The 22528-nt window shown below is 34.1% G+C and overlaps 3 protein-coding genes across 6 annotated transcripts; all 3 read right to left on the bottom strand.

Moving 5' to 3' along the window:
* Positions 1 to 2539: 2539 nt before the first annotated feature.
* On the bottom strand, positions 2540 to 10609 carry SRS3 (SHI-related sequence3). Of its 2 annotated transcripts, none has more exons than XM_011049374.1 (3): positions 10256 to 10609; positions 3403 to 4101; positions 2540 to 3137 (listed from the first exon to the last, which is right to left on the bottom strand). In XM_011049374.1, exons 2-3 carry the CDS (start codon positions 3659 to 3661, stop codon positions 2776 to 2778), a joined length of 621 nt encoding a protein of 206 aa, XP_011047676.1. In that variant the 5' UTR covers positions 3662 to 4101; positions 10256 to 10609; the 3' UTR covers positions 2540 to 2775. The 2 variants fall into 2 exon arrangements, with proteins under 2 accessions (XP_011047676.1, XP_011047685.1); XM_011049383.1 differs by lacking the exon at positions 10256 to 10609 and adding an exon at positions 4228 to 4558.
* Positions 10610 to 12588: 1979 nt separating this feature from the next.
* LOC105141946 (uncharacterized) lies at positions 12589 to 13569 on the bottom strand. Its single transcript, XM_011049366.1, has 2 exons — positions 13086 to 13569; positions 12589 to 13013 (listed from the first exon to the last, which is right to left on the bottom strand). Exons 1-2 carry the CDS (start codon positions 13460 to 13462, stop codon positions 12824 to 12826), a joined length of 567 nt encoding a protein of 188 aa, XP_011047668.1. The 5' UTR covers positions 13463 to 13569; the 3' UTR covers positions 12589 to 12823.
* Positions 13570 to 15768: 2199 nt separating this feature from the next.
* LOC105141934 (Membrane insertion protein, OxaA/YidC with tetratricopeptide repeat domain-containing protein) lies at positions 15769 to 22188 on the bottom strand. Of its 3 annotated transcripts, none has more exons than XM_011049334.1 (14): positions 21798 to 22188; positions 21613 to 21719; positions 21374 to 21501; positions 21207 to 21278; positions 20817 to 20918; positions 20407 to 20466; positions 20223 to 20288; positions 19219 to 19266; positions 18108 to 18257; positions 17964 to 18019; positions 17711 to 17828; positions 17290 to 17376; positions 16787 to 16896; positions 15769 to 16192 (listed from the first exon to the last, which is right to left on the bottom strand). In XM_011049334.1, the coding sequence occupies exons 1-14, from the start codon at positions 22124 to 22126 to the stop codon at positions 16090 to 16092; spliced, it is 1536 nt and encodes a 511-aa protein (XP_011047636.1). In that variant the 5' UTR covers positions 22127 to 22188; the 3' UTR covers positions 15769 to 16089. The 3 variants fall into 3 exon arrangements, with proteins under 3 accessions (XP_011047636.1, XP_011047656.1, XP_011047647.1); XM_011049354.1 differs by having other exon boundaries at positions 21865 to 21955; XM_011049345.1 differs by having other exon boundaries at positions 21793 to 21875.
* Between the last annotated feature and the right edge of the window lie 340 nt (positions 22189 to 22528).

Here is a 22528-nt window from a genome sequence, read left to right as displayed (position 1 = left end):
TTTGTTTTATCAACAATCACATGCATTATGTTTTACAAAGATATCGTGTACCATTTAATTAAACCAAAGCATCAAAGCACACCCTTTTTCTTTTCTCATGAATACATACTTTTTATTATAACATTACTTTTTTAGACGACTTTTAATAAATCATAGAAAGAGTATGATATGAAGAAAGCACGACTGATTGTGATTATTACCTTTGAATCCAATCAGGGATAGAACTAATAAATAAATAAATAAAATATAGAGTTAAGTTATTTTACTATTTAAATTAAAATTATAAATACTATTAAGCTGGAAAAAAAATTCTTTGCAGGGCCGCCCCCAGTCCAATGATGATCAGCCACCAATATATAGTTGGAGTTCAGTGTTTTAAGAAAAACAATTACAAGCAAGATATCATAATAAATTTTGATATATGAAAAAGAAAACAACCTTAAAGACTGGTGAATAGTGGTGGAATTACAGCATTTAAATACAAGCATTGTAGTTTCTTGCATTTTTTTATGAATAGTGATGGAATTTCACTAATGAGGGAATAAAATTACAATGATCCTGGTCTCGTATCTAGTCATATTCTTAAATTATGAACCTGTTTTGACAGTTTATAGCCATCAAAATTTTTCCTGCAAGAATATTAAATTATTTTTTTTAATTTTTTATGGTTTTGATGTATATGCTGATATAAAAAACATTAAAAAATTAATATAATATATTTTAAAATTAAAAATTACTTTTAAAAAAAATTCTCTACACGTACGGCATTACCATACACAACCAATAAAATGAGCAAAGCATCGATTCGAAGCAAAGATTCCGGGATGATAATCTAGATGAAATTTCCTCCGTACAAGGTGTGATTTCTTAATGAAATATGATTTTGCTTCAATAATAATAATAATAATAATAATAATACAAAAAATAAATAAACAATAGGAAACAATCTATTTCAAATAATTATCTCAATCTAATAACTTAAACTAATAAATAAGATTTTAAAATAACTTATAATATTTTATATTTAATTTTTATTAAATAAATAGAGATGATGAATTTTGAATTCATAACCATTTAATTATTATGGTTCTGATATCATATTAAATACTTAATTTAATCTAATAACTTAAATTCTTAAACTCTTAAATAAAATTTTAAAATATAATTTATATTATTTTTTTTACAATTACATCAATATTAAAAAAATATAAAAATATACACCACAAGCCACATGCATTCCCATCCCAGATGATGCCTAGCGAAAAAGAGGTTGTATATATCTTTGCACCACAATATTAGTAATGAAAGAGGTGTCCCATCTTCTACTTCTCAATTAATAAAATAAAAGGCCGGTGCATAATTTTTTTAGCTGATCATCGCGAATAAGATCTCTTATTTGAGAAAAAGAAAAAGGGCTAAAGAACAACATATTCTCCAGGGTATGGTTATGATATATTTCTCCGGGCAGGCAGGTCATGATAAAGGTTGTTACCATAATCTAATGCAATAAAAACATCATTGGATCGAACCACCTCATATGTCTTTTGTCCCATGCAAATTGCTGGATATCTTCCATGAGAAGTCATTTCTTTACACGCAGAAGATTTTAAAAAACTTCCTATCCCATGACTATATCGGGAAAACCATTTACAGGCCCTTCCTGGGTGACAATCCACTTATGAATTTCTTAGAAAGGTTTATTCCAAGCACAGCATCTACACTAAATAGAGCTAGCCATTCATGACTTTTGTACCGTGGTTCTTTTTCCAAGTACAAAGGATATATTCGAGTGGTTCTGTCACTGAGAGTATCAATCTTTTCGTATAGTTAAGTATATGATTGTTTCCTCAGCATTAGAAAACCTATAGCTAGCTAAACATGAGCTTATGTAGTGCTTTCATATAAAAGGCATCATCTCCAAAATCTCCCAAAGATGCCTACCTAATCGTTTTTTGGTTTAATAAGTATCAAGCCTTAGTGTTTAGCTTACGCTTTAGTGATAGTGTGATTCTGATTCCCTCCTCCTCCAAAAAAATAGAAAGAAAAAAAAAACATTGCAATTAATATACATAATATAGAACTATGCCACTGAGATAAGCATTTTTCCTTCTTTCTGCTCTTTGTAATTGTTATTCAAGAAAAAAAAATAAAAGAAGAAGACAAGCACTATTGTGTTTTATTTTGCTTTGTTTATGTTTCAAGTGGGTATGTGTGTTTTCCTGAATATTTTGGGTCTGATGCCCATGCATTGGTGACACAACTATATATATATAAGCCTGTAGAACTTATCTTAATTTAAATCTTTGTAGCCTCTCTAAACATACAAAGAAGCAGATATAGTCCAGCTTGAGGCCGGCAAAGAAACGGATAAACTGGAAAAAGTAGCTTCGAAGTTCATAAACAACTGAAGGAGATCGAAGACATTAAACCTGGACTCAGAAGATAATAAAATAATTAATAAAAAAATGAACAAGCAGACAAACTGAAAAACCAATCTGCAGCAGCATGCCACATTTAAAATATTTAATACAAGACCATTTAATTGAACGTTAAATTATATATATAAACATTAGAAAAAAGAACAAAGATCTCCAGTTATTCATTTCTATTTCAATGGATACTCACAAGAACAACCTTGACCGTGAATATCTAGCGATTTATGGTAACAGAAGAGGAAGATTCAATTGATGATTGACAAAAGGCTGGGCTCTTTTGACATTTTCACTCTTTTTTCCTTCTTCTTTTTGATAGCTACGCAAATTAAACTGAGGAGCCCTAAGATTTTGGGTGTAGGAAAAGTTGCTTATCGGACATAAAAGCATTAAGGGGAAATGGAAATGAAGGACGAGCAAGACATTCTGCAGCACCTGTAGTTGAAGCTAAAGTGGTAGTAGCAGGAGTTAGGGCACCTGCATTTGTGAGATTAGGCCCTTGAAGTTGTCTGCAAGAGCTTTCACCAAAGTCATAACGATTTTCAGGGCCTTGATCATAGAGAATACCCTTAAAAACATGACCTCCTATATTCACCCTTGTTTGATATGCAACTTGATCAACCGCCTCATCAATGGAGCTCACTCGAAAGCAACGAAATGTAGCTGTAGAGTTCACTTCAGCAGGAAAATTCTCGATTTCTAAACCTAAAAGAGATAAGATATATGCCATTAAAAATCTTCAAAATAAGCAAATCATGAAAACAAAAGTAAACTTTATGAAAGATAAGGAGAGTGATCTATATGGATATGCTCATCACAATTACACCCTTGACAGCATAAAGAGTGCTCCTTAGATGCTAGGGTTACTGAGTTTATCTCATTCGTATCAAGCAATAGATATGGTTTTCTTGAGTTTTTAAGTACTTCACAATCTCAAATAGTGATAGATCTACAAGTAAAAGAACAGTACCTGAGGAGGGATTTTCTCTGAGCCTTTTAGGGTTGTGTCCTTGAAGCTGGTACTGTTGTTGAACAGGAGAAAGATCTTGAGCTCTCTGTCGCCGTCTATAAGCGGGAACCCAAGTGCTCTTGACGTGTGTTTGACACTGAAAACCTTTACTCTTACAGCAAGTTCTGCATCTCATGTAAAAACAGTCTTTCTTAGCTTGGTTTCCACAGTCCTGACACCTTGAGCCCCCCAAACATCCAGCTGGTCTCATCATCATCATTTCTCATCACAAAACAGAAGGCCACTGTTCCTCACTGTTGATTTCCCTTCTTTTAGGTTCCCTCTTGTTCTTGTTCAACCTGTCAATAGTGGCCACTCTACTTCAACAAACGGTTTTCTTAAGAAAGGTGGTTTTTGATGGTGGTATAATGGATGCGTTGTTTTTAGTTTAGGGTTGGTGGGGTCAGATCGTTTGGCTTCTTATTCAGTTCAGTGATCATGATTCATGAGAATGGTAGGGTTCTTCAGCTTTTGCAGATATATATAAACTACTTAAACAAGTACTCCATAAGAATTGTTCTTGTTTTTGTAAATTAAGTACTCATCCATGAAAGAGTTCCCACTAGAGAATGCTACCCGCCATAAAACCATCGATCATCGGCACTTCAAGTATTCGAAATCAATGCTTCATTTTACCGGCGCCCAGTGAGCTTGCTAGCACTAAAAAGCAAATAAAGAATAGATATAGTACTGCGACTAACTGAATAAATAAACTTGGAGGCAAATAATAAACAAAAGAAACAAAGAACTTGACCCCATTATTTTAACTCCTAGGGTTAACTATACCTGAAATGATTGCAGTGGTACTGGGGGCTGGCTAGCTATGAACAAATTAATACTTCCAAATTGTGGGGTGTGCTTGTTTGAATGTGAAAATGTAATGAAACTTTCTTTATGACCGTGATCGGGATGGTAAATGCAATGGATTTGGCATTTCTTCTTTGGAATTGCAATAGACATAGACATAGATCTCATTATGAAAACAGTAGCTAGGGATTTGATGATTCAACGTTTGAGTATCTCCAAAAACAACATGTATAGTGTTCAAAAGAGCTGACTCCAGACAGTTGACAGCACGATCACTTATTTGTCCTTGCACTTACAGAGAACTGTGACCCCCCTTCCTTCCCGTTTAGAGGTTGAGTCTTGTAGGGTTACTTTTTAGGGTCGTCGAAGTTATATATATTATTTTTAATATCAATATATTAAAACAAAAAACAATCAAGAAAAAAAAAATGACGACCCACTGCTGCGTCGGACAAGCACTTAGATCGAGCGTCTCTCCCCGTCTTCTTGTACTTTCTCTACGGAATATGTTTATTGCCACTCAATTGATGCCTAAGACGTTATTCCTTTTATAGTATTTACCCAGGCTTCTATAAATGCTTCAAATTCTTAATCATATATAGCACCTCGTTGATTAGACATTGAGTACTAGCCATTTTAAATTAATTCCCAAAGCTGGAAAAGAATGTATTATTGTGAACGTATTTTTCTTGTATATTGAAAAAATTTAATGGATAATGGAAAATTAATGTGTTTAATGAAATAAAATGAAAATTATAAAAATTAATAAATTATAAAAATAATTATTAATATTCATTAAATACTGTGTTTAATTATTAATATTTTAGATATTTGATATTGTGGAATGAGGTGTTATTTAAATTTTTATTTTATTTTATTATATAGAAATAAAAATAAATTTATTTCATGAATAAAATAATCAAAATTATGTGGAAAAAAAATATAATGTTGTTAACATAATTTTTTTAACATATTATTTTTTAGCCAAAAATATATATTTCTTTAGATATGTTGTTAATTTGATAAATTGATAAATTTCTAAAATAAGAGAAGTGTTCATTGCGCGCTACTTTAGGGTTTATATGAGAGTGCAATTACGATTACTTTTCAAACTGTTTTTTATTTGAAAATATATTAAAATAATATTTTTTATTTTTAAAAAATTATTTTTGATATTAATATATCAAAATGATTTGAAAATACTAAAAAAAATTATTAATTTAAATTAAAGAAAAAATAAAAAAATTTAAATTTTAAATATCAATTTAAATTAAAGAAAAAATAAAAAAAATTTAATTTTTTTAAAAACACTTTTGAAATGCCAAAACAAACTACGAGGATGCGAGAAAGATACAATTAATTATGTTACGCAAATATGACAAAAAAAATAGTTAAGAGATATTTGGAGGAAAGAAAGAGTGTTGGAATTTAGAATAGAGTAATTAACTCGGCCAAATCCATTCTAAACCAATTCATAGCAATCTCAAGTATTTTTTTTTTAAAGAACTAAACAATATTTGTTTTAATAAAAAACAATCGATATAATTCAACCAAATAATATTGGGTTTTTTTTTTTTCCAGCAGTTCCTATATCTAGCTTCACAGCTATGGAGTAGAGAGAGCAAGCATTTAATTATTGTCGTCGTTGTCTTCGCATGAAGACATGGAACCAATAATCTCTCGACACTCCAGGAAGGTAAAGGGGTTTTTTTTCTTTCAGCCCTTTAATTCAAGAATCAAAATGCAAAGAACCTGCATGTCAAAATAAACCTCTTGAGTTTTTCTAGGTTGGCAGCCTAGTCATAACTTGAACTGAGCCTATTCAACTCGCTAGGCTATTGGAAATTTTGATCGGTGATGTTATGATAATTGTCAATTGAAAGTTAAACATACTGACACAATATTTAACGTGGTAATCGAAAGTTAAACATACTAACACAATATTTAACGTGGTTTCGGAAATCGTTTACAGCAAAAGGAGAAGTCATTTGATTATATAGGAAGAGAACAAGATTTATAATAATGAAGAGGAGGAATTATCCACTATTTGCAACTCTCAACCTTACTCTTTTCTCTTTTTACAGTGCTGCAACAACAGCTCACTCTCTTCTATATTTCTCATATTTTTTGCTTTACACACACTCTCATTTTGGTCTATAACTTATACCTCTATTTATAGGCATAATGGTAAGACAACTTGGTTATAAATTATGGCATTAATGGTGGCAGCACATGGATTGTATTATTTTGTCAATGGTTAGTGCAACTTGTTTGATAATTTACCCACCTACCATTGTAGCTTTTTGACAATGTCATTACTAAGCTCACCACCTTGATAAGAGTTAACTTGTTTCTGGAACCTGCACATGCCCTCTACTCATTCCTAGCAGTCACATCTTAATGCTTTATAAGTCATCCATTTATTGTTAAAAACAAATGCTATCTAGCTCATTAATCTTTAGCATGGGGAAATATCTATGAAAATCAATCTTGCATTTATCTCCATACTCATTATAGCCACTTCATTTGTTATACACCTGTCCACTCGAATCTAGCCATCACATCAGCTTTGTGGCGTTCTGTAATTGGGCTCCTATCATGACCCTCACACTTTCTCCTGAGGTGTCTCTGCTTGTCGTCACGCAGCGGTCTGAACTTGGACTCATATTGTGGCCCTCAAACCTTTCAAATAAGGTGTTTCCGCTTGTTGTCATACGACGGTTTGATCTTGGGCTCATATCATGGCCCTTACGCCTTTTCTCTAAGGTGTTTTTGACTTTCATAAGAGGTCACATCCTTGTTTGAGATGCTTTAAAGTGACTCTAAAATTCTTTACCACTATGTGGACTATGAGAGAGATTACTGCCATTGATCACATAGAAAAATAGAGTTACGGTACACTCCTCATAATCCTCCATTTTAGTTTTTATATTTGGAGCTTCTATGTCATTCCGCTTGATAGCTCCACCCACACTTTCTTTTGGTGCCTTCGTCTTTCATTATAGGTGGTCCACCTCCTCAATTAAGTGCTTTTACAACAGTTCATCTTTTCATCCTTGTATGCATTGGAAAGGCCCTCACATGTTATCTTTATCAAGAGCACAAAAGCTTTCTTGTTGTATAACTTTCACAAGTCTCTACTTTAAGCTTCATTTAGGAATTCTTCTTCTCCTTGCACCTATTGTTTCATTATAGTACCTTGTTGGATCCTACGAGTACTTTTGCACAATCTATGTGTGTCCTCGCGTAATTTCTTTTCTCCAGATTTCTTTTTATTTTTTGCTTTTATGTTTAATAGCTCATCTTGTCACAACACCTATCCAAGTTAAAATAAGGTGTCAAACTTTATCCTTTTGTTGTATTTCTCTTCATTATCAGAGTTTTCATCAATTCTCCCCTCAAGAAATTATAGTCACCGAATCTAAATTTTTTTGAGAAATCACCATTTTATTAGATCCTTGAACATATGAAACTCAACTGTTTCTTTATGTCATCATCATATTAGTCTTCAACAGTTTTATTATAAACTGTTACATATACAAAATAATACCGTATGGATAATCCTTTAACTAAGCAAGTTCTTAGAAAAGATTGGAGGGGTCACACCAATTCCACTTAAAACTCAATCTTCTAGACAGAATTTCTTAGGCCATATATATCTATCGTATTGTCTTTCCATATATACAACTATTTGCTAGCTTTGTTGCGGCTTTCCTTTGCCAGTGATCCAGGGTATCCTGGTTTTATACCTGATTTCTCAACATCTAGTGAGACTACTAGTGTTTAGATTCATTAAGATTGGTCTTCATTAATTTCCACTTTCCACCTCAAAACGTCCACATGATCGGGTGTCTAAAGTGTCCCAATTTTGCCTTCCCTCAAGGCAACTAAAAAGTCTCTCCACTTAGCAATTTAACAAATGAAATTGGGTAAACATGTGCACCTTTTTCTTCTTCATCTCCAATGACCACTATAATGACCTTCAGATACCTCTTCATTGGGCAATCTCTCTTTAATAATTCACCACCACCATTTTAGCCCAAATCTCAATGATCGGACCGTACCATTGCATCTGAAATGATCAAATTAGCTGGAAATAATTCTGAAATCATCCAAATAACATTTTAGACAGTAAGATTTGATCAAAACAATTCTAGCCTAATAAGTGACCCAGATTTAATCTCAGATTTGGTTGCGCGTAGAATCCATTACACTAGATCTTATCCCTTGGCTCCAACTCGGTTCGGCTCTACTAAGCTCTGATCAACTTAACTTGATTGGCGCTGATGACGTGGCAGGTAGGTCCCACTATGCAGACGTGTCAGATGATTAGGCGCTGACATGGCATGTCAACTGTACGTGTTGCCGTCATAATTACATCATGCTGATGTTATCCATATTCGGGCCAAGTCATGTGGGTCGGGTTAGCCCATCTGAGAGAAGAAGACGCGTGGCATTGTGTGGGCGCGTCGGCATGCATAGACAGTCTCCTTGCCAGCGCGTGCGTCCATGTCCCACGTCATAATTTTTCACCGTTTTTATCAGTGTGCTCATCTCTACCTCCTCGACACGGTGATATAGTCAAAACATAATTCTAACAACTTTTATTTTTTAGCAAAAATCAAACATCACTTTAAACCACATGCTTTGATACCAATTGTTGGGAATGTCGACTAGTGATGTTCTGATAGTTACTCATTGGAGGCTAAGCACACTAACACAATATTTAATGTGGTTCTGCAAATTGCCTACATCCACGGGAGAACCATTTGATTATATAGAGAGAGAATAAGATTTACAACCATAGAGAAGGAGGAATTATCCACTCTTCGCAACTCTTAACCTCTTTCTTTTCTCTCTCTTCAGTGTTGCAATGGCAGCCCACTCTCTCCTATATTTTCAGTGTTGCAATGACAGCCCATTCTCTCCTATATTTCTCACATCTTTGACTCTACACATATTGTCATTTTACTCTCTAACTTATGCCGTCTTTGACTCTACATATATTGTCATTTTACTCTCTAACTTATGCCTCTATTTATAGGTATGAATAGTAAGACAACTTGACCATAAATTATTATACTAATGATGACAGTAAATGAATTGTATTATTTTATCAATGATGAGTACAATTTATTTAATAATTTACTCACCTACTATTGTAACCTTTTAATAATAACACCTTTCTTTTTTTAGGATAGGTTGTAAATATTATTAACCATTAATGACAACATTGGGCAACAAGTGGGCTTTATGAGTTCCAAGAGGATTCTTCTTAGGTCATTGCTTCCAAACAAGATTGAAAAGTTTCCGGCCAATCGACGAAACTAGTTGGAGGAGTGCACTTTGATTTAGCTGTACTTGACAGAAACATTCAGAGTAAAAAGAGGAGAACCCAAAGGCCGCGTTCCTAATATCCTAGTAAATCGGAAACAGGCACTAAAGCTTTCGCAGCCATGCACGAGTGAATTGAACTACAGAATCAAGAATGTCACTTGAACAGCAGTACAGATATGAATACAATACTGTTCATGGAGCTTTTGACCCTCTGACCATGGTTCTATAACTCTAGGACAAAGTGCAGCAGTCACAAGCAGTGAACCCTGAACCGGGTAAACAGAGGATGGAGGGCTAAAAAAAGACTATCATATATTCCTTCTTCTTTTTTTGGTTTTAAAGCTCGTATTCCTGGAATAGCTTTCACCTACCAAGATCAAGTCATTGACTCCTGTAATTTAGCTAAACGACAATGCATTAACAAGAAAATTTCTCTTTCCCGATTTTTCTTTCTTTCTTTTAGACCCAAACGATAACTTGCAGACAGATCATATCTGTAATTAGAAAATTCACATGACTTGATCTTTCCGAAAATCTGGGTCAACGATAAGCTCAAAAGCGCTAAAATAAAAGTTCAATCACGGGCAAAAGCCTTGAATTAGAAAACTAAAGCTTTCTATCACATGCCTTAAGCAGACAAGAAAGATATAGTAAAAGGAGCATCACTTACACGTCTCGTGGTGGATGCCCTTCTAGGCAGCTAGGTATGGACTCCAATCTTATTGACAACGAAGCAGAGATAAAAACAAAGAATCCGATAAGGCTTCAAAAAAAATCGCAAAATAAGTTTTTCTTCTCCTTCTCCATTGCTGGAAGGCAAGGATGTGGATATTTAGGAGTGATTCAGATGACAAAAAGAAAGGGAAAGCTACATTCTATCAAACACGGATCAAGGTATCCCACTTTGGATAGGCCCCTACTCATTGTTAAGCTCGGCATTTCAAAAAGCAGTGCTCTCTCTCAACGAGGTAGACAACCAAAGGGACAAAATGCGACATTGGTGGAATGGGGGCTGAAATAGAAATAGAAATACAAATACGCGGCACTCAATGCCAGAGGATATATTTTGTTTCGATTATGATAGAGAAAAAATACGCGGCACTCAATGCCAGATGATATATTTTGTTTCGATTATGATAGAGATGGTACATTTTGTTTCGATTATGATAGAAACGGTAGTGGTGCGTGGCGAAGAAGAGAGACGGTGCTTTTGATAAGGATAATGACAAAATGGTCGTGGCTGATCAAGGATGAGGGGCCAGTGGAAACAATGCGTCAACATTGCAGAAAAGTGGACTGTACGTAACAAGTCAGACAAGCTGGGAGAGAAGACAATAAAAAGAAAACGGGTAATTGTCAGAGCTTGGAACTTCAGTAGAGGAGACGGGATAAATAAACCAAATCCAGCACAAGCCAGGGCTTCATCAATACAGTGAAGTGCAAAGGCGCTTATGCGAGGAATACTTGGAGAGATTAAATCAAACCATGGCAGAAATCAACCACTAAAACAACTGAACTATATTTCAACTCTTTAACCAAGTATTCTGCAAGGCTCCATATGGTTCCCTAATTACTCGTCGCATAGCTGAACTTTCATGCAATCGAAGCCTCTTTATTTCCTTTCAGTTGCTTTGGATAACCATCCAGTCTTCTTAATGGATTTTTAAAAGTAGAACTACATTACGGGCTAACATTAGTTTCACTAGGATGACCTGCCCTTCTAAGGACTACAGGCTAATGCTGCAACTCAACAGCGAGAAATTCAAATCGCTAAATCCATGATATACAGATCCGTGAGCAGAGTGGTTCTTTTTTGCCAACTTTATGTCCTTTCAACAACGATTTGGATGTTCTAATATAAAAATAAAAATAAAAATAAAAATAAAAAAATATTATTTTAATTAAAAAACACTTCTTTAAAAACATCCCAAACAATTTTTAAAAACATCCCAAAAATTATCTTTCGTTTAAATCTCAACTTCAAAATATCTCACTATCACTTCACCATAATTTTCCCCAAAAGTGACAAATACCATCCACTTATACAGTTAACCATTTGAAAGACCAACACATATCACTCTGAGAATCAAAAATATGTATTAAAATAAAAAAGCTAACCAAATAGATTAACCTAAAAATAAATGATAAGGCCTCCTTAGTTTGACTAAGGTATCAGATCCTCGCAAGCAATCCCTACAAAAACCTGTAAAATTAAACCTCCACAGGTTGCCATCAGGACGCCCAGGATCCACACACACACACACACAACGATTAAGAGGGCATCTCTCAAGTGCTCCACTTTGCAATAACAATCACACCCTTATCTCCCCAAATTCCCGAATTCCAACCAAATACACACACACACACACAGACATAAACCACATAAATCATCACATTAAAAGAAAAACATCAAACAACATTAAGATGATAATAGCAACCACATGCTATTTCCAGTCAGCAGAACACAAGAAATTCAACTGACTTCATAAATCACACCTTAGGACGACTGATCACAATTCATCTGTGCCTGAGCCTCGTCAACGTCTCACCATGCTAAAAATTTACCCAAAAGCATTCAGTGGACATCCAAAACTAATCAATCATATACCACCACCACAATTAGTGACCACGCAATAGACAGCTATAAGCAATTAAAAGAAAAGAGGGGGGCAACAGCTACTAATAATGCTAGTTCAAATTGGATCAACCTTAAAAACAAATCGCCAACATCCACAATTCAACTACTGAAATAAACCTCGAACTGAACCCATTACAAGATACAACCTTTTCATGCAATTTCTCCAATTAAAACTCCACTACTAGTAATTCAATATCAAACAAAATTTGCCCACCGAGTCACCTACGATTCACACAGAGAACTTGATAAAAAACGATTAGTTATTTAAACTCTGCACTTTACAATCCCAGACCCATTCCCCTCAATTACCCCACCTGCACTCAAACAAATCAACCCACACATACACAGAGAAATAAGCCATAAAATTCATCAAGGCTGAAAGAGAACATCAATCGAGAATAAATTGATAATAACATCCACACAAGTCATTTCCAATCAGCATAACCTAGGTTACAAATGAAAAGCCAATAACCCTGGTCCAAAGTACAATAATTACACCTAACCAACCACCCCAAAGTTGAATTCTTTACACAACACCAAATTCAGAGATCCCAGCTTTTTCCACCCCCACAACTTATTTACCTTCAATCTCCTCCTCTGCTAAGCCTTCAATCCCAATCCATGCTTTCCATGAACACACCCTGGCTTCACATGAAGAAAAGGACTCCTCTTTGAACTACTCATCTTAGGAAATATCCTTTTGCCTAATTTCCTCATCCTCTGCCTCCCTAACTTCCCACTAACATTCCATGGCACTAGCTCGTCGTTTAACCCATAACCGTCGTCTTCGTCGTCGTCGTCGTCCTCCTCTTCATCATCAACATCTTCATTCCCTTCCCCGTACTGAACCCTCGCAGCAGGATCCTCCTCCTCTTCATCATCAACATCTCCATTCTCTTCCCCGTACTGAACCCTCGCAGCAGGAAACAGTATAGGCCCCATACGATAAACACAACGGTCTTCGTCGTCGTAATCTTCATGAAGTTGAGAATTGACATGAAAGACAACTTCTTGGTCTTGTTGGGTGTCTAGGGCTACAATTCCCTGTCTTGTTTTCGGTGATCTTGATGAAGACCAAGAGACAAAGCCATTTTCAAGACTATGTAGAGAATCAGAGTCAGAATCTTCAGCATCAGACTCATTAATGAATTCCCAGTTAGAGAAATCATTACCTTCTTCGTAGAAAACAAGATCCTGTTCTTGAAAGAGTGGTTTCATGGTGATTGATCTCTTTGCCATTTTTCTCTCCGATTTTTTTCTTCTTCTTTTTTTTTATCTCCGATTGTTTGTGTTTCGTGTTGCGTTCTCCTTAAGGATTTAAGTTTGGATCCTTTAAGCTATTTACACGTCGTAGTGGATCATGTGACAACGGTTGTGGTGTTAATAGCACGTATTAACACAAATAGGCGTGTGACACGTGGAGGGAATATATAGTTGTCCTTTTTAAAAAAAGGAATAATTTTCTTTTTAGTTGCCACGTGAAGCATATTCGAGATTAGGTATACTCTCCTTCAGGGTTAGCTCCTGCTCCTTCGAAAAAACGGGAACTGAACTCCTGCGTTACTTTGATTGCACAACTACTATTTAAGAGTGTTTTTGATAATCGTGGTAATTATTATTTTTTAAATATTTTTTTATATTAATATATATTAATAATATTTTTTTATTTTTAAAAAATTATTTTTGACATAGTACACTAAAATAATTTAAAATATCTAAATTATATTAAATTTTAATAAAATATTAAATTTTTTTAGAAATACTAATTAAACCACGTTCTCAAACAGTACATTTCAAGAAAGGATTTCATGTTTTCTCCTTTTTTCCCTTTTCCTTTTCACTTTTGATTGAAAGAAAAGTTTGCTTTCGAAGTGTCAATGACCACGACTCCTTAGCATATTTTATTTTTTTTATTTAAAATTGTCTTTTATTTTATTGTTTTAATATATTAATATTAAAAATAAAAAATATAATTTCTTGAGCCCTATGCAAATCCACGACAACTCTCTTATTGTAGAGTGAAATCAAATGCGAGCAGGGGAGGCAAGACCGGCGACGGAGAGAGCACCGCACGAATTCACAGCAAACTCGCTCTTGTTATACAGTGAAATACAGGCTTGATGCTTTTGCTTTTGTTTCTTGATGTTTTTTTTATTGATTTTTTTCAGTATTTTGATTTTAATATATTAATATTAAAAATTAAAAAAATTCCATTTTAATTATTTTTCAAACAAAAATAAAAAACAATCTACATTACAATTCCCAACACACAATATTGGAAGAGTGTTTATATTTCAAGTCGGTGGGACGACAATAAAGGTAAGGCTTCCTTCGAAAATTCGACCACCAAAAAAACTACAAAAAAACAGGGAGGAACTCATGGCCTGGGAGGATTGTGTTTGTTGTCCGAAGTGTCGTTGCATTTAGCTAGCGAGATAAAAAGATAGATATAAAAAATAAAAAAGGCATTTAATTAGAATAATAAGATGAAAATATAAAAAATAAATTTATCCAAATTATTTATATCTCTTTTGTTATAAGATAATAACTAAAAGTTACCTCAACTAGCAGGTATTGACGGCATGCTTCAAAACCGTCGTCTCCAACACTACCGAATGCAGACGTGGGATGAGTCCAATAATGATCCCAGTCTTCATCGGGTCCACAACATTTAAATTTTCTAATTAAATTAAATTAAATTAAATCCCCCTTATTGTTGGAACCTGCCCAATTACACGGATTCAAGCCAAGTTTTGGGACACAATTAACTGGACGGAGTTAGGCTAGATAACATCTAACTAGACGGAGCATTCAATTAGAAAAGCTAATCAAGTACAGGAAAAGTAACAGGGCATATTCGCCGTGGCCGACGCGATAATAAAGTTAATTACGTGGAAATGTTAATTCCAAAATACTAATACCATGCCCCTGCTGCTGAGTGTCGATGTCATGGAAGACCTCCTGCTAAATGTGCAGCTCTAGTGCTTTCGGTATTTTTCAATTATTGTCGAAGTTTTTTTGCTGTCTTTTCGGAAAGAACTTCTACGGAGATTCTAAAACAAATAAAAAACATCGAGGGAGGTAACGGTGTTACGTCTGTGTAGTTATGAATATTTTTTAAAGTATTTTTAATTTTTAAATATATTAAAATAATATATATTTTTTTAATTTTTTAAAAAATATTTTTAATATCATGCATATTAAAATAATTTAAAAATATTAAAAACATTAATTTAAAACAAAGAAAAAAAATTAAAACTTTCTAAAAACATTTTTAAAATACAAAAACAAATAAAACCTTAAAATAGCAAACTACATCCCCATCTTTCCACTATTGTCCCGAGGTTAACCTCTCCCGGATTCTGTTTACCAGCACCATCTGAGAAGCTGGTCCAAATACCCCACATGGATTAAAATAAAAATACTTGAAAGCTTGAAAAACTGTTTGTTTTACTAAATAACTTGTAACTATTTTTTTAAAATTATAACTAAATATACTTTTCTGAAATCTATTTTTCTTAAACGGCAAAGTAAAACACACCAGCTTAATTATGGTTTAAGTTATCATAAGAAAATAAATTTTGAATGAAAAAACAAAAAAATTATCAATTATGCATATCCCTACTGCCTATGTACAGTCCTAATTCCACACCAACCCGAACTTATGTGGCATGGCAGAAATTTTTGTCTCGAACTTAGATTTATTCCAAGTTATAATTTATTAACCTAATTAACAAATAATAATTATACAAATAGTTATCACCTGTAATTGAATTAGGTCTGTGATCTCCTCTCCTGCTGCTAACAAGATAGCTGACAAAATTGTCCTATTTTCAGAGTCTTCCAAGAATTCCTAGCAAGAACGATCATAAGCATTGGTCCAAGAATTCCTTGCGAGAAGGATCATAAGCAACAACTAAGCGCAGATATTTGACAGCCTCAGCATTGCGATCTTCCTTGCTTAAAGCACTGAAACATCAATTTTAGTGACGAACAAAATACAAGTTATGCCTAGCAAATATAAAGTGAAAGAAAAGTGATGGAAAGGAAAACATACCAGCAAGTTCAGTTTTAACAAGCAAAGGATCCATTAGTTCCACATTTTTTGTTTGTTGATAAGTTCATATTTTGATTTTTTTTTTTTCAAACAGAAACCTTCCATTGCAGTTCTTAAAACACCCTCTCAAATATGAGAGAATCAATCCACCCAATTATTCACAATCATAGCCATCGAAGTTGTATCTTCTTTAAGAAAAAGTAAGTAGGCATTGTCTTCTCTACGGTAACAATGTATTGACAAAAACAGGAAAAACACAGGTACTGTTCTTTTCTTTTTCTTTAATGGTATAACTTTAACTTATCAGGATTATCACAGTTAATTATATGGGCTTCACAAATGATGGTAACTGTAGACACTTATTTTTATAATTGTCTCTCAAAGCATCATAGGCAATTGAAAAACCTGTAAAATACCTTTCCTATTATTTCTTTTTTCTAGCACAAGAACTTGAGTATAAATATGTATATATTGAAAAATATATTATTATTTGCTTGTAATCATACCTCGCAAGTAATAATAAACCATCAAAATAGTGAGCTTTGCTCTTTGGGTCCTCTGGTTCTTCCAGACTTGCGATTCTTTCTAGGTGCAAAATTCCTTCTGCATTCTTCCCCTACACCAAAAAGAATAAAATAATGAAAACATGAGACGCGCCATTTTTTTCCATGCAGATACATCAATCAAGTTCGAAAGGCTGTCAAGTCAACTGAAATAGTTGGAGTCACTCACTAATTACTATACCCAGTATACTGATACTCCTTCTATCACATTCAAGTGGGGACAAGGGTTGGTATTACAAGGTCATTTTAGATTAATCTCAGATGACTAATCACTACGTAGTGTAGTGAATAAGAGTGCACAGAGAATAAATAAGGAGAAAGATTGTTAGTTCTCTCCAGAAACACATGAATGATGAATAGTGACAGAAAATCCCTTATTAACAAAATCTGTAATGTAAGGCTGCATTTTACTCTACAACAATAACAAACATGTTCATGGTTTTCACCTGACGAATACAGGCAACACCTGCCCATTGTGATGCAAGAATTAGATGATCCACATCCTCTGCTGTTGGATGGCCAGTAAGAATGAGCTGAAGGGAAGTTAGAAATAATAGTTTCAGATTTATGTGGAATAAAGCATGCAATTTAGACAAAAAATTATTTACAAAACTCATAAAGAAGATTTATTTAGTGTCAGAGAAGTTAACAGATACTAGCATCAAGAGATTGCAAATGATGGTGCCTCGTTCATAAATTAAAGAATGTCATCCAGAAAATTGCAGCATATAAAAAGGGGTTTCTAACTTTCTAAAGCAAGTGACTGGAGACAACAGTGGCCCTCTAAATGATCAGAGATCATTCAAAAAGAAAGCCCTGGAGTAAAATAGTGGTTGAAAAGAAGCCAATAAAAGAGGTGTAGGTTACATTGGAAATAGCACGCTCTAAATGATCAGTTGCCTCTGCAAGGAGTCCTTCTTGCAGTCGAGCCTGCCCCATAACAATTAAAGCCTTTATGTGGCCAGGGTCCTTCTCAAGTGCCATTCTGTAACCAAAAGAAAATTATACAACACAACATGGAATAAGTTGGTTACTGGATTATAAATGTAAAAAATAAAAATAAAAAGAAAGGAATAAGTTGGTCATCTGGCAGAAGAAGAAGAAGGCAACAGAAATTTACTGCAACAAAGGAATAGCTCTGGCTCTATGCCCACTGGATAAGAGTTTAACAGACAGCTGTCAGCAGTGACAATATGAAAAAGTGAGAAAATTTGTAACATTTCCACAATGCAAATACTTTATTTAATTGTACAGCACCACTCACTACTAGTAGTTCATGAGGTGACAAATTTTCTGGAGAAACATTGCGCGGTTCATGTGTAACCATTTCTGCAGAAAGTGCAGGTGCTTTTGGAAAATCCTTGTCCAGTAACCCTAATTTTGCACGAACAACAGGAAGTTTGAGAGATACTTGCTGCAAGATTGATTGTATCGAGTCAGACAATGAAACACGCTCTTATCATTCCTGCTTAGGAGTTAAAACAATGAGCTTCAGAATAAAAGATGAATTTGTAAAGTAGATCCTAAGAACACAAAGGGAAAGCTAGGGAAAATAGGCTGGGATTAATTTTATCTGCAATAGCACACTATTCAAGGTGCCAAAAGATGGCACTGCCCATTGTACACTGGCAAGGACAGTTGAAAGGTTTAAGAATGGAAATGACAATCTGAAGAAAAAACTCCCAACAAACTATCTCTACCCAATTAGAGCATCAGACAGCCAGACTTATTATTCTCACTTCTCAGAATCCACAAAGCGTGGCAAGAAGCAACAAATCCAAAAGTATTAAAAAGCAGGCACAACTGGAAAGTGCTTTGCACACGAGTGCTTAACAAATGATGTTTGCTATGCCAGATGTGGAACTCGACATGCCAATGCTTTCCTATGACCATGTCACAAAAACATGGCATCCCCCTCGTAAGCTAATAAACCATGTCAAAGGACTTCAAACAACACGTTTCCACAAATAGAGCTATTTCTTTTGTCTGCCAGTTCATTTAGTTCTCCATATACCACAAACTGCAATTATAGAGTTAGAAAGCAAGAAAGCAGCCAACCACAACTAGATGATTCTGTACAATGTTAATAGTGAAAATCCTCTTTCCATTTATCTGACCACGTTGAAAGCTTTTGTACCTTCCTTACCTTTTGTTAAGTTTTTAAAGAGGAACCATGTAACCAAATGTATTATGGTTGTTTAAGGATAAACTCCCCAAGGAAATTCACCTTTTCAAATGAAGCACCAACTGTAATTCTTTCGTTGGACAGGTAAAAACATACTAGAAAATAACATCACAAGTATAACCAAGATAAAATCTGCAAGGTATGGAAAGGTAACAGATATATCCTGCAACCGTAAAGTGTGATAACTAACCTGTATTGCAGTTAATGAACTGTTGGTAACCCAGTAAACTAGACTTCCCTGGAAGACAAAACAGAAAAAGAGAATGTGAATCTGTGTACAGAGAAGCTCAATATCAAAATAAAGGGGTTATTTTTAAGTGGAATCCTCAAAGGTACTGTAAGTGGAATCCTTTTATCATATCATTATAATCCCTTGCTAAACAAGCTGCAAAAATAATAATGCAATGACTTTATATGTGCATTGCCATTGGACTTTGCTTAGTGTCCTTCCTGCGTTGTATGACGGTGAATAATTGTGATATCACCAACGCAGTGACAAGAGGAATGGATTCATTGAATGCATGAAGGCTTTGTGGCTTGAAATGTGGAGTGTAGGAGAAAACATGATGAAACCATTCCTCGGACTTTGACTCAATAATTCAAAAGCTACCAACATGCCATAAAATATCTTTTTTATTGGTATAATTGATTTTACCCCACATACCAAAATTGTACAACATTGAGAAGGAAAAAATGGTATTGAAAATTCATGAAAACATAAATTTTATCAAAACAGAAGGTCTGTATTGTTTTAGCAAGGAGCGCACACACACAACACACACACACACACACACGGAATGCAGTAACCAATGGAGACATTGCAATATAGAAAACCTGCATGAAACACTAACAATCATTCATAAAAAATAAATATCTTTTAAAGTGAATAAAGGCAAAAAAAAGTATTATTGGCTTGTCAATTGGTACATAAAAAATCCATTTCAAAGGATTCCGTTTTCCAAATTATATGGAATTTTCACATTGCATCTTTCTATGTTGTTCATAAAATAATTTTTTATAACTATTATTCATGAAACTTAATTTAATATATTTAAAAAAATACTTAATTTCAATGGTTTGAATAATGCACACGTCAGAAATCACTAGTTTAAATTTCCAAGGTGGTAAGCTAAGAATAAACCTATATCATATAACAGGCTAAATTCCTAGAAACATGAAGTCATGCTATGTTACCTGTGGAATGCAGTAACCAATGAAAAACAAAGGCAGCATCATAAAATTCAGATATTTCTTGTAGTACTGCAATAACAAAGACTTTTTCAATCACTTGCATGAACCAAAACGATACTGCACATATGAGAAGGAGAATTCAATCATTATTCAAGAATTAAGCAACCAATGAACTTGTAGTGCTCACTTCTGATAATAAGCCCAATAGGCCACTTGTGTTCCGAACAGAAGATCTGTCAAAAGAGAACTGAAAAAAATATATCAGACGAGTCAGTGAACTATCCAAACCATTGCCATGTATAGCTAATCAAACATTTGCTACCAAACCTAACATCTTTAGAAACTGAAACCATTTCCAGTAAAAAAAAATAAAAGATTGTCACAAGGCAAAGATATGTTAAGAGCTATTATTCATCAAACTACTAATGCAGGACATTGTCAAAGGTATGGGAGTAACCAAGCGTAAATCCAACATTTTTGAAACAGATATCTTTTGCACCTTGTCCTTCAATTCCTCTATTAACATAATTACATATCTCATTCACCAGAAGGAAAAAAAAACAGAGAGAGAGGGTGAGACAGTATAGGGCCCCATACATGAACATTAACACCGTGCAAACCAGCAATAAGAAATGGAAAGATTGGGCCTAAAACACCATGAGGAAGTTCAGTCAAGTTCTGAAACCATAGAGTGCCGCCCTGTAATTAATACGGAAAAGTTTCACAATTAGTAATCGGCCAAGTAATTCAAATGCAATGTAATGCATGATTACAATTTCTCAACTGTATCAAAGTAACTGAAAACGAAGATTACAAACAGAAGTTATTATTCTGTATAAAACCAATACTCCAACATTAACCTCATAGTTGAACTAACAAACTACAGTCAGCGCTGAAAATGTTAAGAAAATACAAGTCCAACAAAAGTCTGGTAGCTTAGCTATAATAATACTAATAATAATAATAATAATCCCATCATTTCCTTACACAATCAAACCCAGGATGATTATCCAGACACATTCGTCGAATACTTGTCATCCACAAGAGAAAGCACGGTATCTGCAAATAAATTGAGAGAAAAAGGCGAGATTAATAACTAGATTAAATCTCCAATTTTTGAAACAGGAGAAAAGTGATAGATAGATTTGGTTCACCTGTACAGAGAGGAAAGCAAGAAACCATAAATAAGAAGGGCAGCCAATTGCTCTTCTTTCCTTTCTAAAAAGAGATATCTGCTCGATATAGCTTCTTCCTGACAGAGGTGGTGGGAATAGAGGAGGCACTATGAGAAATAAATGCAAAAAATAAAAATTATTGTAGCTTAAAATTGTAATTCTAAAAGAAAAAAAATACTTGGGATGAAAATAAAAATAAAAATAAAACAAATACTTACATTTAGAAAAAGACTGAGAAATTTTCTTAATCTTGTGCATTTGCAGAACATGTAAAGGAAAGAGCGTTAATCTCATTGCCAGTGTTGATGAAGCAATGATTATCCACCTGCATGATTTAATTTCTTTCTTAAAATAAAACAACTAAATCAAAATTGAGCAGAGAGAGTGAAGTAAATTGCCTGACCATGGAAGACCAGTGAGATCATGATATGAATCAAGCAACCAAATCATTGAGTCTACCGGAAGGACACCGTTAACAACTCCATCCTCGGTCTCGGTGGAGACAGGATCAGCAAATTCTTCGAAATTGATAGATTCGGACGCGGTGCGAGTCGACAAGGATCGACAGGAAGGGAAATTAAAAGAAGCAAGTGAGTTGCGAGACGATATTGCATTTGAAGTTTGTGAAGTGAGAGAATTGGGGTTAGGGCTAGAGTTCGCGAGGGAATGAGAGAGCGTGGAGATAGGACGAGAACGACGGAGGGTTGAGAGTAAAAGACTGCGAGTTGCCATTACTCCTTCTGCCTGAACAGAATACCGGAGTCTTTATTCTTTGTAACCTTAAAGACTCATTATTTCCAATTCTTTATTTCAAAATTAATTTTCTCATTTTATATTTAGAAACATGGCTGGCGTGTGTTTTAAGAAATATATATATATATATATATATATATATATATATATATTTCAAAATAATTTCTTTAAAAAAATTAAAATAAGATTTAAATATATTTTCAAATAAAAAATATTTTTAAAAAATAATTATTATTACAACACTAACAAAATAACTAATACAATTATAGTTGGTTGACGAGGATAATCAAAAGTAGCTGTATAATTATTATTTTCAATCAAGTAAAAAAAAGAAGAATTTTTTTAAAGGGATTTATTTTTGTTAAGAACTTAACAATTTAA

The sequence above is a fragment of the Populus euphratica genome, unplaced genomic scaffold (assembly GCF_000495115.2).
Source record: "Populus euphratica unplaced genomic scaffold, PopEup_1.0 scaffold3.1, whole genome shotgun sequence".
In the NCBI taxonomy this organism is placed as follows: Eukaryota; Viridiplantae; Streptophyta; class Magnoliopsida; order Malpighiales; family Salicaceae; genus Populus; species Populus euphratica.
The sequence above is the reverse complement of the archived record's forward strand: the minus strand, read 5'-3'. Positions and strand labels throughout refer to the sequence as shown.

Coding starts and splice junctions, on each gene's coding strand:
- SRS3 (XM_011049374.1), bottom strand. CDS start 3,661: ATGATGATGATGAGACCAGCTGGATGTTTGGGGGGCTCAAGGTGTCAG. Junction 3,138..3,402: donor CAGAGAAAATCCCTCCTCAG/GTACTGTTCTTT, acceptor TATCTCTTTTAG/GTTTAGAAATCGAGAATTTT.
- LOC105141934 (XM_011049334.1), bottom strand. CDS start 22,126: ATGGCAACTCGCAGTCTTTTACTCTCAACCCTCCGTCGTTCTCGTCCT. Junction 18,258..19,218: donor GTTCATTAACTGCAATACAG/GTTAGTTATCAC, acceptor TCAATCTTGCAG/CAAGTATCTCTCAAACTTCC. Junction 18,020..18,107: donor CACCTCATGAACTACTAGTA/GTGAGTGGTGCT, acceptor CACTGCTGACAG/CTGTCTGTTAAACTCTTATC.
- LOC105141946 (XM_011049366.1), bottom strand. CDS start 13,462: ATGGCAAAGAGATCAATCACCATGAAACCACTCTTTCAAGAACAGGAT. Junction 13,014..13,085: donor GATGATGAAGAGGAGGAGGA/TCCTGCTGCGAG, acceptor CGACGACGACGA/CGAAGACGACGGTTATGGGT.